Source organism: Scardinius erythrophthalmus (genome assembly GCF_964197995.2).
Source record: "Scardinius erythrophthalmus genome assembly, chromosome: 11".
Taxonomy (NCBI): Eukaryota; Metazoa; Chordata; class Actinopteri; order Cypriniformes; family Leuciscidae; genus Scardinius; species Scardinius erythrophthalmus.
Window position 1 is genome coordinate 24419545 of NC_138231.1, and position 18505 is coordinate 24438049.

The 18505-nt window shown below is 39.4% G+C and overlaps 1 protein-coding gene across 1 annotated transcript in view; it reads right to left on the reverse strand.

Annotated features, from left to right (window-relative positions):
* Positions 1 to 12992: 12992 nt before the first annotated feature.
* The window catches only part of cnksr3 (cnksr family member 3), a 36594-nt gene continuing 31081 nt past the window's right edge, over positions 12993 to 18505 (reverse strand). Inside the window, exons 10-13 of the mRNA XM_081379166.1 lie at positions 17744 to 17871; positions 17052 to 17239; positions 16096 to 16182; positions 12993 to 14588 (exon numbers count right to left, since the gene is read on the reverse strand). Coding sequence (XP_081235292.1) covers positions 14296 to 14588; positions 16096 to 16182; positions 17052 to 17239; positions 17744 to 17871 — 696 coding nt within the window. The 3' untranslated portion in view covers positions 12993 to 14295. The remainder of the gene's footprint in view (positions 14589 to 16095; positions 16183 to 17051; positions 17240 to 17743; positions 17872 to 18505) is intronic.

Here is an 18505-nt window from a genome sequence, read left to right on the forward strand (position 1 = left end):
TATAATCGCTAAGCAGGACATTAATTGGAGAAAGGTGATACATTAATCCTTACAATTTGGTTTCATTGGTCTGCTACCCAGTGCCAAAAGGGGAGGGGACGTGCTTTTTTTTGCCTTACAAGAACACAACTAGAAGTGTGGCACAAGTAGAAAACCAAATCATCCTTCACTGGGGTGCACAATCTAAAATGTAATCTGATCAGGGAAGTAAATTTACAAGGAGGGTGTAAAATGCTAAACATCATGCAAAAGTACCACAGTCTTTACCAGTCACAAGAGATCTGCACTGACCAAATGTGTGAACAACACCATAAAACAGCAAATGCTAAGCAGGCAACACCAAAACAGGTGAATTAATTTCTACCCAAAGATCTGGCTGTAATGAGAGCAACTTGAAGTAAAGCCATGGGTATCAACCCACTGGAACTCAAAACAAGATAAGTGATAACTCTGATTAATCCAGACAATTTATTTTGCAGAATTGGGGTATCTAATGCTCATGACACAGCAGACTGTGGAGATGGGTGAAAAGACACTTCAAGAGGCCATTCACACCTCACTGTAGCACACCACTACATAAGTATGGCCTCACAATGTAGAATTGGAACTAAATTAGCAACACAGATGATCTCAGAACATCTCTCAGACATGAACCCAGAACACACTCCTCCACCACTACATCCTCACGGCATCATCACCTGGTATAGATCTAGACTATCCAGGCTAAACACTACACATCATAAGAAGACAAAGATGGCTTAGATTCCAAAAGTGTTACACCTCTTGTCCCTCTTGTCCCTCGCCCACCTGTTGTCCCTCTTCACACTAACAGATCCACATAGCTTCACACATACTGGACAGTAAAGCTAATCCCATGATGACAGTCTAACAAAGACACGCATAGCATACGTCTTTTACAAACCTATGCGAACTCATGGAAAAACACTGTAATATACATATGAATGGCTACAGTCACAAATCGATGATGTAAATTTTAAAGCAGAGGCAGACCTGCAATTAAAATTCAAAGTGTTTAAACTTTCTGATTATTATTGGGGTGGTTGACAAACTGGAGGGTTTCTCAACATACCACTAATAACAGAACCCTTATCAAAAATGTATAGGCACTTCAATCAATTACAGAATGTACAATTTAACCATGTCATTGACAGTGCATTAGCCAGCATAACACACACACACCTCAAACTGTTGCAAGGAATGAACAATCTCCATTCTTGTATGACTAAGCATGTTCCAAATCCGAATGCGACCATCTAAGATATTAGCCAATTACCTCTGTTTAGTCAAGTCAAGTCATCTTCTTTTATATAGCGCTTTTAACAATGTAGATTGTTTCAAAGCAGCTTTACAGAGATAAGCGTATAATTTAAGGTAACAGAGGTTTTGTCTTTATAGCAGTTCTTTAATAAAGTTATTTTCCATCTAAAGTTAGTTTTGATTGATTTGCTTCCGTCGCAACGATCATTTGTTATTAAATTAGGGGCCGCTAAGACGACACCATTCTCTCTACACAGACTTTAAATGCGAACCTGTGAGAAATGCTGATGGCGTTCACATGCGCATTTAGAATTGGTTCTATAGTTATGTGCGTTTGAATATATGTACGCAGGTTTGGAATTCCCTACAAGCCAAGCCTAAACAAAGTACTTGTCTTTCCTTATAAATTTTGATAAAGAATTTTATTTTATTTTGTCACTTTGGGGTAGGAACGCGAAACAGATTTTCCCGACAACGCCTTATATGTAGAGTGGTAAAGGGATCCTCCATAGGGAGAGACTAGTTGGCATTTCAGCACTGCGTTGTCATCGGGTCCAGGCGAAGGTCCTTCGTCAGATCTGGATACGGCCTGGAACCGGCAGGCTGGGGGAAAACCTCGGGATAAACACAGACACTAAAATTAGCGTAGATGCCATTCTTCTCATGATGTAACGAGTACATCAGGATTTATGGGAAGTGTTCCCGGTTCCGGCTGACCTAATCTATGCAGCCTAACATTGAATTATAGAAGTATATAATGTATTAAGTGAATGCTAGGTCAAAGAGATGTGTCTTTAATCTGGCTTTGAACTGACAGAGTGTGTCTGCTTCCCGGGCAATGGTAGGAAGACTGTTCCAGAGTTTTGGTGCTAAATAGGAGAAGGATCTACCGCCAGCAGTCGATTGTGATATTCTAGGTATTAGTAACTGGCCGGAATTTTGAGATCGCAATAGACATGAAGGACTATAATGCGTTAAGAGCTCGCTCAAGTACTGCGGAGCTGAACCATTGCTTTGTAAGTAATCAGCAATATTTTAAAATTTATGCGATGTTTAATAGGGAGCCAATGCAGTGTTGACAGAACCGGGCTAATATGGTCATACTTCCTGGTTCTGGTAAGAACTCGAGCTGCTGCGTTTTGGACCAGCTGTAGTTTGTTTATTAAGCGTGCAGGGCAACCACCCAGTAGAGCATTACAATAATCTAGCCTTGAGGTCATGAACGCATGAACTAATTGTTCCGCATTTGTCAATGAGAGCATATGGCGTAATTTAGATATATTTTTAAGATGGAAAAATGCAGTTTTACAGATACTAGACACGTGACTTTCAAATGAAAGATTGGTATCAAAGAGCACACCCAGGTTCCTAACCGATGACAAAGACATAACAGAGCAGCCATCAAGTGTTAGACAGTATTCTAGGTTATTACGTGAGGACATTTTTTGTCCAATAATTAGAATCTCTGTTTTTTTCAGAATTTAGAAGTAGGAAATTACGAGTCATCCATTTTTTTATATCAGCTATGCATTCCGTTAATTTTGTGAATTGATAAGTTTCATTAGGTTTTGAAGAAATATACAGCTGAGTATCGTCAGCATAACAGTGGAAGCTAATTCCATGTTTCCTAATGATATCTCCTAATGGTAGCATGTACAGAGTGAACAGCAGCGGTCCTAGTACTGAGCCTTGTGGTACGCCATACTGAACTTATGATCGATTAGACATCTCTTCATTTACTGCTACAAACTGATAACGGTCAGATAAGTATGATTTAAACCATGCTATTGCGATTCCACTAATGCCAACATAATGTTCGAGTCTATTTAAAAGAATGTTGTGGTCAATGGTGTCAAATGCAGCACTAAGATCGAGTAACACTAATAGAGAGATACAACCACGATCGGATGATAAGAGCAAATCATTTGTGACTCTTACAAGAGCCGTCTCGGTACTATGGTACGGTCTAAATCCAGACTGGAAATCCTCACAGATATCATTTCTTTCAAGAAAGGAACACAGTTGTGAAGATACTTTCTAATATCTTTGACAGAAAAGGTAGATTCGAGATCTGCCTGTAATTGACTAATTCTGTAGGATCAAGTTGCGTTTTTTTAACAAGCGGTTTAATCATAGCCAGCTTAAAGTTTTTTGGTACGTATCCTAGAGACAAAGATGAATTAATGATAAGAAGAGGATCTATGACCTCTGGAAGCATCTCTTTCAGTAGCTTAGTCGGTATAGAGTCTAACATACATGTTGTCGATTTAGATGATTTAACGAGTTTAGAAAATTCTTCCTCTCCTATAGCAACGAATGAATCAAAGTTTTCCTCCGGGAGACTACAATGCACTGCCTGATGCGATACTGTAGTAGATGGTTGCATAGTTATAATTTTGTCCCTGATATTATCAATCTTATAAGTGAAGAAGTTAATAAATCATTACTGCTGTTTTGATTGGAAACTTCTGTGCTTGAAGCTTTATTTTTCGTTAGTTTAGCCAACGTTTCAAATAAATACTTAGGATTATGTTTATTTTCTTCTAATAGGGTTGAAAAATAAGCAGATCTAGCAGCTTTTAAGGCCTCTCTGTAAGCAATCGAGCTCTCTTTCCATGAAATGTGAAATACCTCTAGTTTTGTTTTCTTCCAGTTGCGTTCCATTTTTCTGGCTGCTCTCTTAAGGGCCCGAGTGTGCTCGTTGTACCACGGCATTGGACTATTTTCTTTAATCTTCTTTAAGCGCAATGGAGCAACTGTGTCTAAAGTGCTGGAAAAGAGAGAGTTAAAAGTTTCTGTTGCAATATCAAGTTCTTCTAAGCTATCTAGGATGCTGAGATGATGAAACTGATCAGGAAGATTATTAATAAAGCAATCTTTAGTGGCAGAAGTGATAGTTCTAACATATTTGAAACACGGAATCGGCTTTGCAGCCTTGGCTAAATGTAATTTACACAAGACTAGATAATGATCTGAGATGTCATCGCTCTGCTGCAGAATTTCAACGGCATCAACATCTATTCCATGTGATAATATTAGATCTAGAGTATGATTACGACGATGAGTAGGTCCTGACACGTGTTGTCTAACTCCAATTGAGTTTACAATGTCTTTAAATGCCAAACCCAATGCATCTTTTTTTTTATCGATGTGTATATTAAAATCACCAACAATTAGTACTTTATCTGCAGTCAATATTAATTCTGATAGAAAGTCCGCAAATTCTTTGATAAAGTCTGTATGGTGCCCTGGTGGCCTGTATACAGTAGCCAGCATAAATCTCAAGCGTGATTTATCATTTATACTATATATTTTTACATTAAGCACCAATGCTTCAAAAGAATTATATTTAAAACTTGATTTCTTAGTGGTTTTGAAAATATTACTTTAACAGTCAGTTTAATGACTGACAAGTTTGAAGAAAACTGACAAGTTTGATCATGAGACCCGTGTTAAACGGCCGGCACGAGGACCTCAAAGTGACATAGATTCCTAATGAACGGGTAAAATATAAAGTAAAGAGTTAAATAGAATAATCAAATGTGTAGCTAAACTATTATAAAAATGACCAATAACCTATTGGCATTACAAACTAAATTTGAGGTCGTAATTAAATGGAGTCAAACAAAAGTTTCATTGAAACTAAATTACTTTACCATACTGAAAAGACCGTAACGTGCAAAAAACCTTCACCTGCTTATTGGAAACCGTCGTTGGACCGATTGGGCAGGCTTTACACTAGTCAGCCTGAAAGATTTGTGTTTGTACCCGGGACCGGAGATGTCCCAAGTTTAATGGCATGTCAGGTATTTGCATCAACGAATTGATTGAGGAGGCACAGGCCTGTATTCGGGCTCGTCATTTGTCCGTAACTTTTTAGGCATTCTTAGGCCCCAGGCATTCTTTTTATTCAACCACTTGGAGGGGGAAGCACAAGAGAAGATCAGGTATCGTTCTGATGTTGAACATGGGGATCCAGATAAGATTTTCCTCACATTATGAGGTTTTCGATTCAATGCTACGGTCCTACGTAGCATTCAAGGAAGCCTTTTTCTCCAGAAGGCAAATGGAAGGGGAGTGTTTATTATATTCTCTCTCTTTTTGATGGACCTTATGGAGAAAGTTAAACAGCGGTTTCATGGGGCTGTGCTAAATGCCCCTGTTTTATTGCGGGGCCAGTTTGTCGAACATGTGGGAGATAATGATCCCCGCCATGAGCTTAGACAGTTAGTCTGCCATCAACCAAATGCCACACTGTGAGGCAGTGAGACAATTAGGTGGGAACAGAAGGCTATGCCTGGGGTGTGTGGGCTCATAGCCAATCAGTCCCGTTATCATATGGGATTCAATATGGAGTTCAGGGAGGACAGCGTTCGGATACGGGTGGGTCCTCTCAGTCAGAGCTGAGTGAATTAAAGGAGATGTTGAAGGCACAACAAAATCAGTTGAATCAGCTTACTCAAAAGTTTTGCTCAGTTTCAAGGTGGACGTACACAAAGTCGTTCCCCTCGTTATGGGCCGATGATTTGTAGGCGGTGCCATCAAGCTAGCCATTTTGCCAGGGAGTGTGATGTTCAACTTGCTGGCCCATTGCTGGTAGAGGGGCAGCGTCGGCCAAGTCAGTGTTCAGGAAACTAGTACTCACTGGGCTGTTGAGCCACAGCTCGGATGGGGGAATTGGGGGCTCGATGTCTCATTTAATGTCTGGTTGTCCACAGTTGGTGGCAAGTATTGGCAGAGTTCCAGTGCCTTGTTTGATTGATACAGGCTCTATGGTATCCACAATAACCGCAAGCTGCTTTTTGAAACATTTCGAACCATTGGGCCAAGAGAGTTTAAACTTTGCCAGTGGCTCCAGTTATGTGCTGATAATGGGCTCGCAATTCCGTATATTGGCTACATGGAGTTGGATGTTGAGTTGTGTGTGGCAAGATAGTGCCTGAGAATGGGATATTAGTGGTCAGGGCTCCCCGTGGTGGCATGTGTGCTCAGGTTCTTGGGGTACTAGGGATGAATGTGCTACCGAGAACTCTTTGGCTGGGAGCCTTGTTTGATTCTCCACCAGTAGTGGAGGTTCCTGGTTTTGTGAATCCGGCATTGCAGCATTGTCACGAAATTAAATCTCAGCCGTTAACTGGACCAGGTACGAGGGCATCATCAGTGTTGTGTACGATGTGCCACGTCGTACGATGAAGATAGTCGCTACCTGTTCTGAATAGTGTTCAGGGGGTACAGTGTTCGAGCCACTTGATTCTGGCCTTCCGGCTGGTTACTGGCCTCACCTGCCCTGGTGCCAGTGATTCAAGGTACGGTCCACATACTGGTTGTTAATGTAGGAATTTTAGATGCAGTACTTTACCCAAACACTTTGTTAGGCACCCTGTATGGTGTGTATGTTGTTAGCTTAACTCCAGGGGTGACCAAGGTAAAGGAAGTGGTCGCTAATGTTGGTTCCCAAGGTTGTGTGGTGGAACCCTCAGTGCAGGAGCAGATATAATCTGTTGATTTATCTGCTTTGGGAACGGAAGAGCAAGGTCCGGTTAGGACCCTGTTATGGAGCTATCAGTCTGTGTTCTCAGCTCATGACAATGATTTAGGCTGTACCAGCCTGATATCACATGACATTCCCCTCACAAATGATGTCCCAGTCCGGCAGCGATATAGGTGCTTGCCCCCTTTGGAGTATGATGTGGTGAAGACGCACATCAACCAGCTGCTTGAGGGCCAGATAATTCGAAATAGTTGCAGGTCATACGCCTCTCCTATTGTCCTGGTCAAAAAGAAAGATGGTAAGATTTGCATGTGCGGAGACTACCATCAGTTGAATTTGAAGACCAGGAAGGATGCGTTCTTGCTGCTTCACATAGAGGAAACATTAAATGCTCTGACAGTCTGCCCTGCTGGTTTTCCACTTTGGATTTACAACCAAGTTCCAGTCAATGAGGGGGATAAGCCCAAAACCATTCTGTACTCCATTCGGGTTATTCGAATGGAATATGATGCCTTATGCCTTTTGGGCTTTGTAATGCTCCCAGCACCTTCCAGCGTTTGATGGGAAGGTTGTTTGGTGATCAACGGCATCTGTCATTGCTTTTGTACCTGGACGAAATTGTGGTATTTTCTTCCTCAGTGACACAACATCTTGAATGGTTGGAGGTGAACGGATTTATAATATCTTCGTCACACATATGTCCCTATGTGTCGTGGTAGATCGGACCCTTGTCATAAAATTGTATTACGTATGTCCGTAAATTGCGCGTAAACTCCGAAATGTCATAATGAAAGTCCCATAAAACATGACGGGAGCACCCGTGCAATATGTTCCTTAATTTTAGTTTATTAACATGTCAAATCGGCTAGATGCAAAGAATGTGGGAAAACAATACCGGAATGACATCGCATCCACAAAGTTAAGTCACATTACATATTATACTGTGGTGTAGCTGCATGGCTCCTTTAGACCGCAAACCTTTTAAAACATTAACAAAAAAAAATCTAGACTTTAAACCTAGCACTATGTATTACTTTTATCAACCTTTTCGTAGTATATTCAGCTTTTCTCTCTCTTAATGTATGTCTATGAGAGAGAAGAGATAGAAGGATGTTAATCCATTTATTACTTAAAGTGCATATCTTAACGTATCACAATCAGCATGCGTACAGTTTTCTATTGACTTAAACATTCTGAGGTTTGACATTTTCAGATAATAACTGTCGTCAATCAACACAGCTGTATAACAAACTACTGTATAACAAACCGTGACTGGCGCCATTGTATTGAAAATTACTATTGCCAGGACAATTGTTTTATACATAGTAATGGATTAGAAAGTAACAAGCTGGATTTACACTATCCCTTACATCTTTGGACCTTTATTACAAACAAAACAGATAATAGAAAGATCATATATGTTGTCTATAATACAAATAATAGGATTTTTGAGTGAGAATTTTTACATTTTTTTGTAAGGTATGAAATGACTCGAGACTCGACTCAGATTCGTAACAAAAGACTCCAGACTTGACTCCAGTGATAAAGACTTGAGACTCGAACTCCAGATGAAAGACCTGTGAACATCTCTGCTTCCCAGGGGGTGGCCACAGATCCAAGTAAAGTAGAGGCTGTGGCAAAGTGGTCTTGCCCAGGCAATGTTACAGATCTCCATTCGTTTTTGGGGTTTACCAGCTATTATCACCACTTTGTGGAGGGGTTTGCCAAGTTGGCGGCCCCTTTACATAAGCTGGTGGCAGAGTTTGTTGGGGGCAGGCATAAGAAATCATCCGGGCAACATTTTGCCAGTGCTTGGACAGAGCATTGTCAAAGGAGTTTTGACACCTTAAAGGAGAAGCTCACCACTGCACCTATTCACGCATATGCTGACTTTTCATTACCGTTAATTCTGGAAGTGGATGCCAGTCACCGGGGACTGGGGGCGGTTCTTTCTCAAGAGCAGGAGGGAAAGATCCGATCCATTGCTTATACCAGTCATAGTTTGCGCCCCACTGAGTGCAATATGGTAAATTACAGTTCTATGAAATTTGAATTTTTGGCGCTCAAGTGGGCAATGACAGAAAAATTCAGAGAGTATCTGTTGGGGCATAAATGCATAGTTTTTACGGACAACAATCCCCTGAGTCACTTGGTGTCAGCAAAGCTGGGGGCCACAGAACAGTGATAGGCTGCCCTGCTTGCTGTTTTCGACTTTGAAGTTCGGTATAGGCCAGGAAAGAGTAATAGTAATGCCGATGCCCTTTCGAGACAGCCTCCAGCTGATAGTGATGTGGCGGAGCAGCTGTTACCGGCCACTTTGGTCCCTGCATTTGTACAAGAGGCAGCAGGAGTGGAGCCGGTGTATCAGGCTACCCAAGCAGCGCTTTAAGGTTTTCCTGAGCCATTCTGTAGCTGATTTGAGGGCATTACAAGAGTCTGATCCAGATATTAGGAGGGTCTTGTTTTTTTGGTGGCGTAAATGCTTTCCCAGCTTGGATGAATGCTGATTACTATCTAAGACCAGCTTGAATTTGCTCCGCCAGTGGGACCGTCTGCTGGAGCATGAAGGGGCTCTGTACCATTGGATCTTCCACCCTAATGGTAGGGAGGACATTTTTCAAGTACTCCTTCCTTCTTCCTTCTTCCTTCTTCTGTGTTAAAGGAGGAGATTTTGAGGTGGCTGCATGAGGACCATAGACAGACACCAGGGCATGGAACGCACAACAGAGTTAGCTCGTCGACATTGTTATTGGCCTGGTATGTCAGGAGAGGTTGCCCGTTGGTGTAAGTGGTGTGAACGCTGTTAATCTGCCAAGGATGTAAGGATGTTGCTTCCAGTATTATGAGGCATTTGCTAGCCTCCAGGCCAAACGAGATCTTGGTCATCAATTTCATTGTGTTGGAGCCGTCCAGCTCAGGTTTGGAGAATGTGCTAGTGATGACAGATGTCTTCACAAAGTACACTCTGGCGGTTCCTACAAGGGATCAGAGGGCAGAAACAGTGGCTCAAGTGTTAGTGGTGGAGTGGTTCTAGTAGTGGTAAGTTTGGGGTTCCTGGTCGTTTACATTCTGACCAGGGCCGTAACTTTTAATCTTCGCTCATACAACAGCTTTGAAGTCTGTATAAGGTGAAGAAATCTCGTTTACCAGTTGACTTTCTGTTAGGTAGAGTGGAGGAGACGGTTGCAGGAAATGTACATGAATGTGTTATAGAGCATCAAACTCGATTGCTGGTGGCGTTTAAAGGGGCACGGGAGAACCTGAGAGTCGCTGCTGAGCACCATATGGCGCAACATGACTCACATGTGCAAGATACACCACTGGGGGAGGGTCAGTTGGTCTATCTCCGCAATTTTGGCATGAGAGGTCGGTCGAAGATCAGGGACCTGTGGAGCCCAGTGGTGCATCAAGTGGTAAAGGCCCCTAAGGAAAGGGGTTCGGTCTACTCTATTGCCCCTGTAGACGATTTGGGTAAGGTGAGGCAGTAGCATCGTTCCATGTTGAAAACCCTTATTCAGAAGGACCATTTGGTCCATGTATCCACTTATTGCTCAGTAGTTTAATTGGTGCCACCTTCGGATGAGTAACCTTCCAAGGGGTCAGAGCAGGGAGTTTTGTGGGTTTTGGAACCAGAGACCCCACCTGTTGATTACATCAGGGTATCAGTTGAGCCAGGGGGTGTGGGGGTCTTGACTAGTAGTGGGCTGGGGACTCCACCTAATTTGGGTCAGCCCCTTGGAAGTGAGTTAGTTCAACAGCCTCTCGCCCAGCCTGGAAGTTTATCTGATGGGGCCGATGTAGTACTGCAACGACCTAGGCGAGGTACTGCTGGTCAGCATTCCAATATCCACCATCTCCCACGGTCTGTGGAAGTGGTGGGTAATGACGGGGTGCTGCCCGAGGTGACATCTAGGGCAGTTTCGGCATTGTTTAGACCCTGGAATTGAGTGGCAAGGATTTTTTATCGTCGGGGCAACGATACAGAAGCGGGGAGTAGATTGTGGCAGGTCCAGTGAAGTTATTCCTGCGGTAGGGTATATAAACAGGCTGGCTAGATGGAATAGCATCATGGGTCATCACCCCTTTCTTCTGGTGTCATCATTTAGTCGACATCCAGGTATGCAATACATCCTGTATTGTTTGTTATTGTTTAAGGGTATTGGAGTTTTTTTTTATTCTTGTGTTAAATCAATCAGTTGTTTTGTGAATGGTTAATGTGAGTTCTTAATTTTTTGGGTTATTTTTGTTCCTTGTGTGGTGATAAGTGATTATTTTGATATTGACTTAACTTAAGTATTTGTAAGCTGTTTAACTTGGGGAGTTAACTGGGTGAGTGGGAAAATCTATATTCCCATTTGTTGATTTGTCTCTTGTGGAGTAATGTTTCTATCGGTGTTATTGTGACAATTCTAAGTCATGTATAATCTAATTATTCGAATTAAATTAAGTTTAATCTCAGCAGTGATTAAAGCTTGTTTTGTTCCACATTCAAGTAATAAATCAATTTGTGCTCTTTCACAGAGAGGTTGTCACCAAACCATATGTAATTTCCTATTGGAGTAGCCTTGCTAATATTGTAAACTGGGAAAATGGTTGGCTATTGCCGCATAAATACCTTAGTGTGAACAGTTAGGTATTTTTCAAATGAATCACAGATTCTATACGCAGCGAATTTTTACCTAATAAAATTTAAAACATTTTGGGAAAGTTTTTCAGGGTATGTGATTGATTTTGTGTACTCTCAGTTTCCTTTAATTTGGAACGATGTATTGTTTGATTTTGTGAAAACAGATAAAATAATTTGAAAAAGAATTTTATCTTATAAATGTATTACTCCTGGCTATATTCACAAGTGCAAATCCTCCAATCATTAGCCACATTTCAAGGCGTTTCTCAAGTTGCAACAATATTTTGAAATGCTCTCTGTATCGAAAAAATACCAACACTGTCTTGTTGTGCTTTTTTCAAGATTCCCCATTAGTTTCTTTAAATATATTTATATTTGCAGGCCTTTTTTATTATTTATTCATTTATTCTTTTATTTGGTTATTTTATATTTTTGCTGTTCTTTGTTGTATATTGTTTGACACTCTGTTAAATTATAACTGTATTTGCTGACTGATAAAAAGACAGGTAAGATATTTGAAAAATATAATCATTCTCAAATATTAACGACTTGTGATAAGATTACCTTTTTTAAACAAATAAACAATTTTATAGATTATTTATGTAGAAATAGTTGGAATTAATAGATTTAAATGTTTTTATTTTTATTTTACGCAGACATTTTTTTAATGATAAGATTTAAACAATTATAGACTACTTTTTTTGATACACAAAAAAACAAACAAAAAAAAGTTGTCTTTCCGAGCCACCGAGCGCCCCCTGGAGGAAAAACCACATTTGCCCCAGACAAGAATCCATGGAATGAGAGGATTTTTTCCATTTATAGCATTCTTTATTAACAGTGCTTGACAACATAAACAAGTATAAAGTAGTATCCTATCTTTCTCAAAACTAAGACTTGCTCTAGTGTTACAGTAGCCTGGTTTTAAGACTCAAAGAGAAGTGTTCTTGTTTTTAACAGTGTTTGCATCTGTAACTGTTGAAATGATTTAAGCATGAACAACGTTCACAACAGAAGACCATTTATATTATCTAAGAAAGTCAGTTATTTTCACACTGAAATGTAAGTAAAGTAAAAAGGCTTTCAGACTTTATATTGTGCTCATGTAGCAGACACTTCACGCTATGAAATAGATAAATCTTCTCAGCAGGGTTCTCTATCATTCAGAGTTGAGTTCAGAATGCCAATTCCTGAATTTGAACTGAGGTAGCAAACAGGATGCAGAAACAGCCTATGTAGGCTAAGTTAAATATGAATTTAAGGAAGTCAAATTCAAATGGAATGAACAGAATAAACTGCTATTGGTGTAGTATTTAATAAATATATTAAAAAATATATATATAACACATCACAGTACCATTCGAAAGTTTGTGGTCGGTTAGATTTTTTAAACAATTTATTACATTCTTTAATGATTTACAAACCTTAGATGTGGATTAAGTGGGGGTATATATATATATATATATATATATATATATATATATATGTATTTATATGTAATTTTTTTTATTAATATTATCATCATCTCAATTATGCATGTGTCTTTGCTTTTATGTAGGTGTATATATGCATGTAATTTATTTTTATTTAATTTTTGTCCTCCCCTCTTCAGATATCCTGTTGTTCTAATTGGGGATTGCTCTGTTGGGGCTGGGTAGGGTTGTTTATGGTGGGTCGGGTGGTATAAAATGTAAAAATGCAGTTTGCAACAGTCAAAATTCTATGACGAAGACAACAACAACAAAAAAATGTATGTTGTGACTTTTTAAAAAACAAATATGACTGTTTAACTGTTTAAATAACTATTTTAAAATGTCCTGTGATGTCAAAGCTGAATTTTCAGCATCATTACTCCAATCTTCAGTCACATGATCCTTCAGATATGCTGATTTGGTAACATATTATCACAATTAATAACAATACAATTGTTGCTTAGTATTTTTGTGAAAACAGAGATACATATTTCTTTTCAGAAATCTTTGATTTATTTTAAATAGAAATCTTTTGTAACAATGTAAAGGTATTTAATGTCACTTTTGACCGATTTATTGCATACTTGCTGAATAAAAGTATTAATTTCCTTCAAAAAAAATACCGACCTTACCAACTTCAATATAGTGGTACTGTATGACACAATGACAAAAATTGACTGTTAAGAGTCTGTTGACTGTTGAGAGTGTGAAGTGTTGAACTTAGTTTTGAGAAATATGCCTAATCAGTTGAGAATAACGTATAGATTCTGCAGGGATTATTATTCAAAATGTCTTGGACCACTGAAATGATTATTTTGCATTTTTAGTAAACTCAACTTCCTGTCATTCCAACTCAAAGTCCATTCCAACTTCCTGTGAGGCGTGGCCAAATCGATTCAAATTCACACTTGTGAACTGAAAGGAAGTCAATTTTAAATTCTGGAAATTTCCCAAACATGAATAGGGATTTAAGTGCCTTATAAACATGTCAATGTGCAATGTTTATTAAATAAGGGACACTTATTAAAAAAACAAATAACTTTTTTTGTTTAGCTTTTTCTTGCTCTTATCTTCTCTTCTCTATATTTCAGAGATGAAATAGCTTTAACTTACATAAGGCATATGTTTAAAATAGAAAGCAATTTAGCAAGTGGAAAATAAGTTGGATCAGTATCTATAATATACAATATATGCACAAATTTAATAACTTATAACACAGTTCCAAGTGAAAATCCAAGTGAAAGACCTGATTAATCAGAGAAATAGAGTTTTCAGTAGTGTCTTGATGAAAAGTAACAGGTGTTCCACCGAGGAGGTCTTTAATACTGGCCGAGCTGAATTTCAACAGATCCTGGTCTCAGATCCTATGGAACGTTCCAGATTTTAAGAGATAATACTACACACGGATGGCAGACACCCAGCAGCCTTCAGTGCGTGAGCAGCTTGAGTCGTGCAATCCAGCTGCTGAGCAGAGAGGGTTCAGACGGGGGTCTCTTGGGAGATTTCGGCGCAGGCTTGCGTGCCATGGCTTCCTGGTAGGGTATGGTGGCGCTGTCGTGAAGGTTTGCATTGATGAAACACTGGCTGCCGCGGATGTGGTCGACCCCTCGGACGAGCTGGCGTTCGCCTGTGGGCCGGTAGGGCAGTGGGTAACAGGGCGACTCTTCTGAGATGGTGGGGATCTGTTCGTTACTCAGATACTTGTGCAAAACCTCCTCACCTGAGGACAGACGAGACACATCATTTAAGGATTAAACACTTTTAGGCCCTGTTTACAGCTGGTATTAAAATGCGCTTTGGTCGATCGGATCACAAGTGGACGACGCTAAATACAGGTGTGAACGGTGTCTAAAACATTTTGAGCTTAACTGTCCACTTTCGACCACTTCCAAAAGTAGTTGAAAACGCAATTCTTGCGTAAACGCTCATGTGATCAAATGCGTTCAAACAGCCACAAAACACCGTCTACTCTCTGCCTACTGAGCTAACGTGTAAACATTATCGGAAGTGCAGAAGCCCGACAGGATTTAAACTCAAGACCCAAGTTTGGTTTGAAGATGAAAAACATACCGTGCGTTCGGCCAATCAGCATAACTAACGTCACGGGTAGTTCCTATAGTGCTGGTTTAGACCGACTCTAAAATAGATAGTAGAACTAAAATAGTTCCCAGTTCCTGCGGTGCGAACACGGCAAAAACAGGAACTTCAACCAATAGTTCTAGGAACTATGAAAAGGTTCCTCCGGTGCGAAAGCCCCTATAGAGGAAAAGCTTCAGCTTTGGGGAAAGTTACTTTTAAAAGTTACAATATTGCATTACTCCCTAAAAAGTAACTAGTAACATTACTTTTGCTTTACTTTGTCTCTCCTGGCTGAGGCTCACTCTCTTCCAGGCCTTGCATGTGTGTTTTTTTTGTTTTTTTTTACTTTTCACATAATTATTTTGTGCAAGTGTTTCACAGTAATGCATTCAACATCATTTCTTATATAATAACATACACCTTCATTTTCTTTTAAAAAAATATTAGCATATTCTGACTACTTAGAATATTTCCTGACCCCCTAGAGGTATGTATGCCACACAAAAGATCTCTTAACATTACAGGTTATATTACCAACTGGACAACTCTTTTTATTGAAAGCTGAGAGTAATGTGTTGTTACTTTTGTACTTTTTGTCTGTTCCTGCAACAGACAGTGCGCATGAAAAAGCAAGTATGCTTCAGGTTAATTTTATGAAGTATACTTATGTACAGTTCAAGTATATGTTTTAATACTTTATGTAGTAAGTATATTATTATCAATGTACTAGTGGTATGTACTTGTAAGTCTACTGTTTCAATACTACTTGGGATTAATTTGGTCCACTTTTAATCTATAAAAGTATACTTTTAAGTATACTTAAAGTGTAACAGTAGTAAACTTTGCAACAGTGTAAAAGAAAATTCATGATGCTGCATGATCACTATGACTTTAGTACAGATTCTTCAGGAAAACAACTTTGCATGTATTTCTAATCTGCAAAAACATTCCAAATGTTTACTGATGTCTGACCCAAATAAACTATGGGTATATGAGCTACTTACAGAGACAAAAATGCAAATATTACAGTGTTATCTGACCTACGTCTGCTCCTGTCCATGTAATTGGGCTTGTGAAATGTTTACGCTGACATCTGGAGATTAACATGTTTCAGCTGTAGTTTACACACAGGCAGGTGTTGCGCTTACCTTTCCTTCCAAGAGCCCAGGGTCTGGAGGGAGAGTCCGACGCGCCCAGGCAAGTGTCTACCGGCATGGACATGGGACGTGGCTTTCCTAAAGCATGTGCAAAAAGACAGAATCAGTCTAATTGAGTCCTTGCTTGAGGAATGCTGGCTAAGACATTTATTTAGTCATTTAATTTTCACTAACAACATGTGTAATTAACATTGCATTGGATTCATACTTTTTTTTTTTTTTTTTTTGCTGTTCAGACTACATGCTACTAAACAAATAAGTTTGGATACACACACACACACACACACACACAAAAAAAGCCTTAAAGGGTTATTTTCCCCAAAAATGAAAATTATCCCATAATTTACTCACCCTCAAGCCATCCTATGACTCTCTTTTTTATATATATATCTTATACTCTCTCTTCTCTTTTCTTTAGTAAGTAGAGTTTTTAAAACCCAAAAAAGCGCATCTATCCATCATAAAAGTGCTCCATACGGCTCAAGGGGTTTAATAAAGGCCTTCAGAAGCAAAGCGATGGGTTCTTGTGAGAAAAATATCCATATTTATAACTTTATAAACTATAATCACTGGCTTCCGGGAACGGCCATACGCGAGTCTAGTTCTGGCGGATGAGTGACCTCTGACCCTTAGCTAAAGCCTTTATTAACCCCCTGTAGCCGTATGGATTACTTTTATGATGGATGGATGGATGTGCTATTTTGGGATTCAAAAACTCTACTCACCCCCATTATAAAGCTTGGAAGAGCCAGGATATTTTTTAGTATAACTCTGTTAGTGTTTGGCTGAAAGAAGAAAGTCATATTCACCTATGATGGCTTGTGAGTGAGTAAATTATTTTCTCTATTTTTGGGTGAACTAACCCTTTAACAATCATGTTACGTATAATTGACAATACTTTGGAAATGTTGCAAAAATAAAGTACTGTTTGTTAAACAGGTACTGACCTCTAGATGGAGTCCGCTGTCTCAGTCTTGCTTGTGGGATGACGACCTCAGCTGGATTTACGCTAGGTTTGCTGGTGTAGTCGCTGACATTTGAACGCCGTCTACCAGCTAAATCCAGAGACGAGTTTGGCGACTCTGAACCCTTTGGTCTCATCTTCACACCTGCACATTCACTCGTCTCTGCATCTCTACAGACATACAGAGATAAAGAAGCATTATAGTGTTAACAATACAAGACAGCATTTTAAAATTCTCTAAGATGGTGGATGAAGTATAGAAAGCCTATAGGTAAAAAGTTCATAATTACAAATAAAAATGACCATTCAACCCAATATTGGTGCATGTTCACTATGCATTTCTGTGCTTATTCGAGCTTATGGTGCATTCAAGTTCTCTTGGGAAGTTCGTATGTAAGAGTTGTGAATTTGTAATTATGACTTATGATGCGTTCAAGACCGTTTGGTTTGAGTAAGATGGCGATGTACCTTTTCTACAAAAAATTCAGCAAGATTTTTCAACTCTACTACAAAATGATTAATCAAGAGTGCATAATTTGTAGTGCTTATTATGCCTAAGAAGGCCTCTGCCTATGCAGGAAGTACAGTAAGACAATTCACTATGTTTTGAAACAGAGCCACAGAGTAATTCTTTCAATATGATGGCGATACGTTATCAGAGAAACAGATACTGACCGTGGGCTGTATGGCATGGAAGGAGGAGGAGGAATATAGAGATCTAAAATTGCAGGTTTCTCCGGCCGCTTGATGGAGATTTGCACAGGATTTCTGGATGACTGGGCGACAGGCACATACGATGGGCTCTAAAACAAACAATCTTATTAATCCCTCATTCTGCCATGTTTAAGATATGTTTGCATATGATAACTGCGTAGAAACCCTTGCTAAATTACATCTTGCATAATCTTTTTAAATGAGATTAACAGTTGGATCAATTTCACTCCATTTCAATCCATCAATCTTTGATCTCAACACCAAATCACTACAATGATTTTTTTTCATCTCAAGGCCTTGCTTTGTTTGTTAAGACATGCCAATTTTTGTTGAATGTAGACTTTCTTTAAGCCTTTAATCATAGACTTTGCCAGGGCAAGAATTAACTTAAATCCACATCATTACAAAAGTACTGTTCAACTTTTGTTAAAATAACCGGTAATAGTCTTTACACTTAATAAGTTCCTGTATGGATAATATGAATTGCATAAACAGATATTGAAAAGAACATTTGTTGGCAAGCAGGCCTTTCATTAATTAAAAGGTACATTTTGTAAACTAGATTTTTTCTGAAATGTGAGTGGTGCTTGTGTAACAGAGGCAAGATAGTAAGTGCTGTGCGTTTAAACTCTACTCTTCTGGCCTGAATGGTGCACTAGCAACTGACGCTAGGTTTTTAGCATCCTTGTTAGCGCACCTGCATCCCATGCCGGAGACGCCAGT